General features: G+C 29.8%; 1 protein-coding gene across 1 annotated transcript in view; it reads left to right on the top strand.

Moving 5' to 3' along the window:
* The first annotated feature begins 756 nt into the window (after positions 1-756).
* The window catches only part of LOC129984532 (protein Skeletor, isoforms B/C-like), an 87,143-nt gene continuing 76,107 nt past the window's right edge, over positions 757-11,792 (top strand). The window contains exon 1 of the mRNA XM_056094434.1: positions 757-860. Within this exon, the coding sequence (XP_055950409.1) occupies positions 773-860 (88 nt within the window). The 5' untranslated portion in view covers positions 757-772. The remainder of the gene's footprint in view (positions 861-11,792) is intronic.

Raw genomic sequence — 11,792 nt, 5'->3', positions numbered from 1 at the left:
ATTTTGAGTTTATGACTGTCCATGTTTTTAATAACTCAGAATTTAAAAAAACTATTCACCTGAAAAAGTCATCTTTAGTGTTTGTATTCTGACTATCAAAAGCTGATCAATGGTGTGTGTTTCCGACTGAAAAATATAAGTAGTATATCACAACATAATTTAAGTTATTGATGATAATCATATGTGCAGCGTACATTAAAATGCAACATTCGATTACATATTTAAATTATTCACATTCGGGTTCTTATACTTTATTACTTTATCCGCTTATAATGTAAGCAGTATCATATCATCGCGTAAAAATTCTACATCTTAATTGTATGGTTAATAACTTAATCAATATTGTATCATAATAATCTATATCTACAATACATACGCTTGAAATGTTTCGAACAGATATTTAAAAAAATGTACAAGATATGATATCAAAAACGAAAAGTTCTCCATTAATGAGTTTACGAAATTCATTTCAAAGATATAGTATCTAGTTTGATTCAATCTCATCCATAATTTTTCCGGCTACTGACCATCAGATTAGTAACTTATTCATTCCAAACAAAATAATTCGAACAAAATTAATTCACTAAAAGTAATGTTATAAAAAAAATAATAACGTTCCACTTCGGTGGGCAATCCATCAAGAATTCCCAGCAACCGTTATTCTAAGAATGAAAACAAAACCGCTAGATGGCGCTTTGACCTGTGGAATGAAATAGGAGGTTGAGGTTTCGATATTATCCCAGCATCTGAGCGCGAAAAGTTGATTCGCAAGATGATTCGGCAGGAGAAGGGTCCAACACTCAGGATGTCACACCGAATTTTGTTAGCTCTTCTCGGCGTGGTTTTTACCTCTGGAACAGGTGAGTCAAGTTTCCATATATGCGAGTCGGCTGAAATAATTAGGAAGTGCGATAACGATTTTCGGAAATCGTTTACCTTTTTGTCGAGTGAATGATGCCAATCTGCACGAACTAAAATGAAATGTTACTGTAAATTTATTCGCGTTCTAATAAAATCGTTTGAAATTTGGTGGCTATTTAAATAATTTTAAGTAATTTAAAACTAATACGTGGAAATGGTTTCTTAAAAATTGATGATACCAAATAAAATGATGTATTTTGTATTAAAATAATTTTGTAAAACTGAAACATTTTGCAATAGAAAAAATATCCTTGTATTTTTATCTAAAATTTTCTATTGTATCCGTTTTTAGTACTTTAGCAATTTAATTACCATCTTTAAAATATATTTTGCAGTAGTTGATTTTCTAGATAATATAATGCATTTTGATTGATTTTCTAACAGAAACACAATTTTTACAACTTAAAAAAAATAACCAAAATAAGTTAGTTGAATTAATTTACGTATTTTGTTTCTTTAATACAAAGAACGAATATTAATTCCGTTCTTTGAGAATATAAAAGAATATTAGTATTAGAAGTAAAAAATAGTGTGAAATTGTTCGAATTTTTTTCATTTTTTTTTTGTATATTCAGTTAATAAAAAATTATTTTTTGTACTAAAAAATTATTGATGTACTCCTATTTCTGAAAGCATTATTCTACTGTCCATTGCCCGATTATTTTGCATATACATCATATACAATCTATATTTGCATATACATATCATAATATACATTCAATAAAGATTGTATGAAATTTACAAAGTATACTCGTATATTTTATACATATAAATGTTTGGTGAAAAAAAACTGCTTTTAAATTTTTAACACCTAACTTAACATCCTGAAAAAAGACGCAAAATTTTGTTTTCTGTTATCTGATGCTTTTTTTAAGTATCACCGATTTTCTATGCTGAAAGGAAAACGTTTGATAAAAAATATTTTTTATCAATTTAGCACCATTATCACTTAAAATACTTTTCCTGGAGATATTTCATAACCTGATTCCTTTGAATAATATTGTCATAATCATAAAATAATAAAAAATGTTGTATCTTATTTCTCAAATTAAAAAAGTTAAAAAATTACAGTCGCAATATTATTTTAGGATTTGGTTTGTAATAAGGATTAGTTTTGCTATATCGTAGACTTTATTTTTTCAACATCTTGTTTCATTAATCTCCGTGTTAATTTTGTCTGTTTTTGTGTTTATAATAATATTTTTATTTCTACCTATTAAAAATGTCTAATATTATATAAAATGATTCTGTAATATTTGTGGAGAAATTTGGGTCAAAAAATAGATTTCAATTGATCTTTTTGATTCATATCTTCTAATTCATTATGGATGTAAAAAAACTTTCAATTTTTGTCTTTTTTTAAATTTTATTTTGAATAATGTGTTTATTTGTTAATGTGAAATAATAGTAATAAGCTATAATTAAATTTAAAAAATAACACTCATTTGTAATGAATAATTTTTTAATGTTCTATTATCAAAAAATTAAATAGCGAATAAAGAATTGTATTTACCAAAATTTCTAGCTAACATACATTTCGTCCTTTATTTTTTTTATTATTATTTGTGCATTCTGGGATGCTGTTAGTTTCTATAAACAGATAGGAAAATTTGTTAGTTTTTGAAATAGAGGGAAAATTCAGCTGAGAGAACACAGTAAAAAATAAAAAAATAAAAATAATATTTACAAATAAAATCAAAAGTTAATTTAATATTCGCTATTCGTTTGAAAAGCATATTTATATCTTTATTGAAATTTTCGATAGATAATAATCCAATAGAAGTGACATGTTTAAAATCAAACGACTTTTTTTTAATCTAAAATAATACTTGCTTAAATATAGCACAAATTATTTTATTTGCTTGAGATTTTAAAAACATTTATTTCTATTATAATTCTATGAAACGAGGAGTAAATGATACTATTATACAGACTGCGGCTTAAAATTACATTAGGAGAAAAAAAATCTCTATTATTTCCTTATAAATTCGTCACTTATTATTCCTTATGACAGCAAATGGGTTTTATTTAATTCGAAATATTAAATATAAAGTCGGTTTTCTTTCTTAAGATTGTGCGAATTCTAGAAATAGCCTGATTTACTATGTGGTTTTATTAGAATTAATGCATTTTCAATAGATTTCTGTTGAAGGTGATTTAAAACACGTTTTCTTCTTAACATCCTGTTTTTTTTCCCTCACCGTAGCCATACTGAATTAAAATTACCTATCATAGAACAATAAAAAAAATTGAATACTGTTAACTGTCTTTAACTGTTTTGATGCTTTTATTTTATAATTATAGTTCTTTTTTCTTTTGTTAAAAAATCAGAAAGGGATAATTGGTTGCAATTATTGATTGATTAATATTATTAAATTAGTGCGTGAGTTTTTTTAAAGAATTTACAATTAAAAAAATAAAATATTTTATCACTAATCAAAACAATTCCTTATTGTATTCATATTTTTTTTTATTAACATGTAAATACTCTTAACGTAAAAATAATTCAGATTTTTACCCCTTCCATTTCTTTTTGAAATAGTGATTATTAAAAAGAATGAAGTTGTATAAATCCTCAATTCAAAAATCTCATATAATGTGAAGTACAGTTCTCTGTATACTTAAAATAATTAGTAAAATCTAAAAACTAGAAATGCAATTAATAGTATTTGGTATCGAATTATATACCCAAAAAAGTCTTCGAAACACTGCCTATCTGAAAATAAAAAGTAAATTTAATGGCATTTTGATTGTTTATATCTGAAAATATTTTAATTGAACGCGCCAATTTTTTTCATTCCATAAAAAACTTGATGACTCCTAGACGCATCATTAATGATCGTCTGCCACCACCATTTTCATTTTCGCGAAATCTAGTAATTGGCAGAACTCCCAAACTCAACAATTGAAGCGAATATTTTAATTTGCTCGCCATTTTACAAGCATAGCTAACCAATCAGATTTCTTCATGCTTATTGTGCAAGAATATCTTAAAACAGTTGTTTCTTTTGTTGTGATAAAATAAATATAGTCAGAGTTGATTGGCATGGTTAAATTAATATTTATAATGTGGTGAGCGAACAACTGATCGCCAAAGGCGAGTAGTTATTGTTTATCTTTATGATAACCTATTTAAAATAACTAAAGTAGAAAAATTTTGCAAGACAATTAACTACCTTAGGAAAAACCACTTACGACTAAGAGACGACCGATATAAATTTAATTTTCTTAACGGCAATTATATGCGAAATTAAATCAATAAAAATATTATGAATTCTGATTGTTTCTTAAAGCCAAACATGAAATCGTTTGTTTTGAAATAAGTCTTATTTTTAATTAAGAGATTTGAGTAAAAGGTTTTGTAAAATATAATAATTTTAAAGATTAAAATCTATGAAATTATCTCCTTCTTTGAAATCTATGAAATCTTTTGGCAGTTAAAATTATATACAAAAGCGTTAATATAAATAAAATACTGATAATATTTTTCTGATTTCATAAAATAAAAAAAGATATCATGGTGATTACATATGCACATGTAACTAAAATAGTAAGTCTTCATAATTATGAAAATTTATCAGAGGCAAATAACATATTATTTGATATAGTATATGCATATATATTATTATTATCTCTACTAATAATGAAAATGAATTTGAATTTGTCCGTCTCCTGTTTGTGTATTGCCAACAATCCAGGCCGTTTGATATAGAAATACAAAATTTGGTATAAATATACTTTTGAAGATAAGAATTCACTTTTTCTTTAAAGCGAGTTTTTTTTTTAAATTTAAACTTTAATGAATTAAAAATTTTTAACAATTTAGTATCTTTTACGATAATTTCCGAAAATATTATAGCACAAGATTGAATTTTGTATCATTTAAAATTCAAAGAATTATGTTTTTAATTGAATCAGTTTTTTTGCCCTATAATTTTTAAAATTTAATTATTCTTTAAAAATATATGAAATGCATTTAACACAATATATTTAAATTGAACCTGAAATCTTTTTTTTTTTTTGCTGCTACTAATATGTTATTCTGACCTCTTTTTTCATTATTAATGATCAAAAAGATAAGTGATTCAGCTTATTTTTCCAAGTTGAATATATTCCATCATAAGATACTTGTGATATCATAAGACATTTAATAAAATTTTTAAAATATTGATATATTTATAACTAAGATTTAACTTCAGAATCAAACAAATGAAATTTTTTAAAGTCTTTTGAACACTGTCGCTCCTTCTTTTACTATAATGCATAAATAAATAATTTTATTTATAAATGTATAGACAGAAAATTAGAAACATTCATAGCACAGTGAATAGAGCGGTGTAATGCTTATAAATATTATGAGTTATATTTATCAAAATTTGAATTTAAAAATATCTTACTAGAGAAGCCATTAAAACCAGGTTATACTAAATATTCTTAGCAACAATTTATCTTAGAAAATCAATTGTGAGCAGAGATGGTGAATTATTTTTATGTAAAAAGAATATTAGGTTTTGCAGTCTACGATAATTTTTAAAAATTCAGGATTATCGTAAACAATTTGGAAATATTACTTAATTTTGATTTTTAAAAAAATCAGTAATTCTTGAATAAAATCATGAATGAATTATTTTTATCGATTCATTTCTATTTCCTTAAAACTATATGAACTTTTCAACGGCTTTTAAAGTAATTAATTTATTTTTTACATCATTATATTAAATATTTAAGATAGAAGTTTGTTTTACATGAAGTTACAAGTTTTTTTTGTTATATCAGTTTAGGGTAATTTTATTTAATTAAGATCTATTACTATTTTAAGGACCACGGCGGGTAAATTTTATGAGCTCGATTTTGAAATTCGAAACTTGAAACGGATTCGAAACTTCATTTCATGAAGGTATCCAATCTTGTTCATATTCAGTGTACTTTAAAAGATAAAATATCTTCAGTTTAGGTTACACTGGATTGAGCTTTATAACTTTAGAAAATGGGGTTCCGGCTGAAGTATCGGTCTCGTTGTCTGACAATGACTTAAAATTTCGAGATCTGTCTTAAGAAATCTTTCATGTAGCTTCAAAATTTGTCAGATAAAACCAAGTTAAGATATATTATATTAAAGATTGAAGCATCAATTCACCCAACATCATTTCATGAACTAAATGTGTGTGTTTTTTTTCTAAAACCTTTTAGCTATTATTTAACGCACCCCTTTTGTATTCCATTGTTTGACTTAATACTGTCTATCAAGCCTAAATACACCCATTGTTGTTTACTGTATATCCTGATTGTTAAAATCGATAGTTAGTTGATGATAGTTTATTGCCAGTTATCCGTTAATTAAAAATTCAATCACGTGTTTAGGTGTTTTATGCTGCCTGATATTCATTCTCACGCTTTGTTGATCGTGAAAAAGAAGCGGTGGTCATTCCCGATATCTTGATGACCCTACCTTCCTTCCTTACCAGATGCTTGACCAACACCGCCTTGACCTATATGAGAGCTTGTCTTTTGTAGGTGTAGGTGGTTGCATTTAAAAAAAAAGATCTTACAGGAAAGATGATCTTTTGTTCTGAAACCAAACGTTTATCCATTTATCTTATTGTGCTAAAAGTTCAAAAGAAGATTAATTCTCTTAATATATAGATTTTAAAATATTTTTTAAAAAAACAGGCCAATTTTGATTTATTTAACCGTAAATTTGACTTTTATTATGGCTTTCTTTTTAGTTTTGTTTATTTATTATCGAAAAACAGCGTACAAGAAATCTGAAAGCATTTTATCACTAAAAGATGTATTTTATTTGTAACAAAGTTTTATTGGTCGTTCAAAAATATTTGCTATGAAATAATATAACTTTATATTGCTTTCCAGTTTTTCAATTTAAAAGAAATATAAGACAAATTCTTCATTTTTTTAAAATTTTCTTGTAATAAATTATTTTTTGTTTCAAAAAGATTTTACAATTTACACCATGAAGCTATAGTTAGAATATTTAACACATTTATGCATACTTGGCGATTTTGGGTTTTAATTTCAAATGTAAAATCATTAAATTAATGCATTCTGTAAATTGAAAAACTCGCTCAAATATTCGAGTATAATTGTATTATATTATCATTACTATACTATCCTTTTTAATTCTAATAAAGGTAATCCTATGATAGAAATTAGTTCTGAGATTTGAATGAATGTAGAAAAAAAATTTAAATAATTTTATTTGAAATTTTTTTTAAAAAAATTGTTTTTTTTAATGGCAAATTCATAAATACAACTGTATTGCAATGGAATGTATGAAATATTTCTAAGTAACACACACAAAAAAAATAACGTTATCACAACGACGGAAATCATTTACATGATGATGTCGTTTCCGCGTTACTACAGAAAGGGGGTGCAGTAGATTCTGAGGGTAAATACCCCTGAGCACCCGAGGGCAGAAGTCTGACTTCTAACTCATATGAAGATGAAACTCAGACATACGCGTGCACAACCCCTTTTTACAGGAGAGCTCATTCACACACCTCACAGATAGAACACAGAGGAAGAATAACCATGCCCGAACCGAGATTCGAACCCGGTACGCCCCGATCACGGGGAAGACGCGCTACCCCCAGGCCAAAACGCCGTCAATCATTTACATCAAGTAACACATAAGAGACTTAATCTAAATTTAAAGCAATCATTATTCTCGAGGAACCAACTGATTGTGAAAGTCAATTAGTTTAGAATAAAGAAACGATGTCAGAGGGAGTGGTTTCCGTAAAACTTTCTCGCATACCAGAGAACGCCTTGCGTGACATTGGTGTACAGTTGTAACGAAATATGAATCTGACAGAATATGACATTTGTACTGGATCTATCGTGTCACCCTTGGCGAGCAATTTGGCGATTAATCCCTCAAATGCGGTTAATAGCATCCGCAAATCTAATTTATATTTTAGACGCGTTTCTCGTAACCAATTGAAACAAAGATTTGATACAAATTTGCACTTGTATTAACAAAATTCCATACTAGATATATTGAGTTTGAATTATCACGTCACTGCGTTTTTGAATTATCACGTTTATATGGCTCTGAACGTACAGACTGACGGACAATCAATCCGTCGTTGGATTTGACTCAAACTTTGACCGATGTCTACACTATAGATATTAATTCTGTGTACCGAATGCTATCTATCTAGTTTTACTTCGATTTGTAGTTATCGTTTAACTTATATTAGGGCTTACGAATTTCCTCTAAAGCAGAATTTACTCAAAATTTGATAGAAATGTGAAAATTTGGTGTAAAAACACTACAAATTTCAACCGCCAAACTCAAATCGTTTTTGAGTTATCTTTGTCACTGACAGACAGATGGACATTTTCCAAAAATGAATTTTTTTAACTCAGAGTGGTCCGAAACGTGAAGTTTCGTCAAAATCTCGTGTTGACGATCTTTGACGATTACTATACTTCCGCTATACTACGCATGTGAAAAATTAACAATCCTTCTATAACAAATAATACATATGAATGTATTGTTACATATTATTATATGGATGCATAACAATGTATTTTTTTGCTATGTAAACTTTTCCTACATTACTTAACCGAAAGAAAATTTCAGTTTGCTGGCACTATCAAAACATCGCTTTTGCGCACGTTACCAACCACGTGTTTTCTTGCTTACAAACAACGAACACACAGATCCATAAATACAGAACAATAAAACCACTTATATTCGGCACAATAAAAGCCGGTCCGTTCGAAATCCCGTGCACATCCTCTTCCACTTCAGACCTCATTCGGCATCTCCGCGAACCAATTACGACCCAGTAAAAGCGTGCAAACAAAAGAAATCAACCAGTCTGTGCCTTTTAGAATTTTTAAACGGGCTCGAAAACGGCGCACGGAAACAATACTTCCACCCTCCCTCGCAGTCGAATCCTCCGGGTCGACAAGTAGGCCGACTGACTGCAAAAAATTCCGGTCATTGACTGACTATCATCCAAAAGCTACCTGCTCGCGTGCGATCTGGGTAACGGGAACGCACAACTCTGGATGTGGGGTCTCGGACTATCCTCCCCCCCCCCCAACCTTTAATCTCTGGACTTCTCTTTAATATGCGGTGGTCACTCGTTTCCTATTTGAGCAACTTCCAGGAATACCAAAAGTTTCGTCCATCGGTCAATTTGAGGGGGGAGGGGTTGACCATTCATTACAATGATGACTAGATCGTTCCTAAGAGAGATAAGCCACGGAAGATATTTGTTTTTACTTTAAGGAAAACTTCTACTTTTCAGAAGTTCTAAGATTGAATTCTGGAAGTGAGAAGAATTTAGAAAAGAATTTAACTACAATCCCGAATATCCGATTCGTGACTATCCGGCTTCCGTACTATCCGGCCTAGTTTTCTTTTATCGTAATTAAATCAGAAAGGCAAGGATACATTGGCATTGGCAACATTGCCAAGGTATTAGAAGCGGATTAAAAAGCCATCATCTATTAAGGACTTTTTCAAAAACTAAAAGTTGTAAGTTTTGACTCATATCTTTTCATATCTGTATAATCATTTATCAGTGAAAAATAAAATAAATTTGAGTCAATTTTCTTAAAAACCAGGCCTACGATTTACGTTAATAGTTTGCTTATGTTTCCTGCACTTAAGTGAGGCATTATATACTTTAATTTAACATGTGAGCAGTTTATATCCTTTAACTTACGTTTTCTCTAATAAATTCTTGAAATGTGCAGTGCATTATATAAACATATATAAACTACCAGTACAGAACCTTTTTGTTTTAATTCGAGACGTTACCAGCAATTGTTTCTACGATTCACTGGGCCGTGGCCGCTTTACATTCTACGTGGCTTGAGACAAATGGAGGACTTAGCACTGAATAAGAAGTGAGAAAATACATATTATAACAGTGAGTTGTAGTATACAAACTTTGTATTCTGATATTGGTGGGCAAAGAAATGAGATAATAGAACGCCGGCCTATCCGGCTTTTTTGTTATAAGGACTACCCTTCAGCCACATTAGGCCGGATACTCGGAAATGTACTGTATTTATAACAATAGCGACTCATAGCAGTGCATTCATAAATGAGCAACACTACATGAGATAGTAGTAGAAGGAAAAGGACGCCTAAAAATGGAGAAGTGTTTTGTTTTCCTTCATTTTTTTATACAAAGACTTTGTACAGTTTCAAATTAAAATAAAATAGTACAATTATGAAACAAAATAAAAATTAACTACGAAAAAGCATACCAAAAAAGAAGATCATACCCAAAAAAGTACTCCGGAGAAGTACAGTACACTACCGAGTATTCGGCCTAATGTGGCAGAAGGGCAGGCCGGATAACAAAAAAACCGGATAGGCCGGAGTTCTGTGAACTCATTTCTTTGCCCACCAATGCCAGAATACAAAAGTTTTTTTATATCGAAATTAACTGTTATAATGCATATTTTCTTATTTCTTATTGATTACTAAATCCTCCATTTATCTCAAGCCAAGTAGAATGTGAATGTGGCCTGCTGAATCATAGACGCAGTTGCCGGTTTTTGCTGTTACGCCAGAGTCTAGTAAGTGTAAGAGCGTAATTTCTTCAGCATAGTCGCTACAATTTTTTTTTTCGGTTGTCACCCATTTTGAAATTTTCACTGCTTTACACTTCAAAAAGCATTTAAGTATACACCAAGAACAATTATACGAATACTGTACATATTGTGCAGGAACGTATATGTATAATCAGGAACAGCAATTGAGGGTCGTTACACACAGACGAAACAATGAGCAACGAGCAGAACGCTGCTCTTTTCCTGTCACAACTTGCATTTTGCACACGGCACGTAGAAGGATCGTAGCAGAAGCCCTCTTCCAATGGCTTGACAATGTTACCAAGGCAAGCCTTGCCTTCTTCATTTAACTGCGACAAAAGAAAAATAGACCGGATAGTACGGAAGCCGGATAATCGTGAACCGGATACTAGGGAGTGTACTGTACTCTTTTTCCTCATTATCTATCATCCCTCTACAGAGTATAATCTTTGAAAAGTGATAAGCATAAAATTCCAAACATTATTTATAACGCAAACTAAATTTGACAGTTGGAGATGGCGGTTAATGGAGTACACGAACTCAAGGGTTCTGCACTTGACTATGTTGGAAGAGAATAAAGCAACAATTGCACTATATCGTCAAATAAAATTTAAGATGAGAAATTTCAAAAACGCGATGATAAAATTAGGAACAAACTGGAGATTGAGAATTAAACAAAGCGGTGTACACCAGGAACCAGAGGGTATGGTTCTTCCTGAAGTTTTATTGCATACTCCTTAAAAAATTTCATCGCCTCCTCCCTTTTTTCACCATCTGCATAAAACTGAGGAGCATGGATAGGAGCGTGATTGGTCTAATCTTCTTCAGAATCTCGCACATGAGAATTTTATGCTTCGTAATTTGGTAATGAAAAACGAATATGCAATTGGACGCTTTTTCTTCGACCGATTGAAAACAAAATTGGACGCAAAACTACAGTTGCAGTCACAAGATTACAAATAAAATTTCATTAATTTGTGTTTTCGAGTTATTGGGTTTACATGCATGCGTATGTACAGACTGGCTGATGACCGATACTTTGACACATTTGGCTCAAAATTTTATAAGAATTTACATTTCAGATCTAAAACTGTTTACCAAATTTTATCTATCTAACTCTTCACCTTTGTATATATCTACATTTGTACTAAAACAACCAGACAGAGATCCACAGAATGTATTTTATTCAAAATTTTATAGGAATCTACTATTTAACAATATTACTGGAATCTAAAGAATACATACCAAGTTTCATTTACCTAGCTCAAAGTGTTTTTCAGTTATTG

This window comes from Argiope bruennichi, chromosome 9 (genome assembly GCF_947563725.1).
Source record: "Argiope bruennichi chromosome 9, qqArgBrue1.1, whole genome shotgun sequence".
NCBI classification, from domain to species: Eukaryota; Metazoa; Arthropoda; class Arachnida; order Araneae; family Araneidae; genus Argiope; species Argiope bruennichi.
The sequence above is the reverse complement of the archived record's forward strand: the minus strand, read 5'-3'. Positions and strand labels throughout refer to the sequence as shown.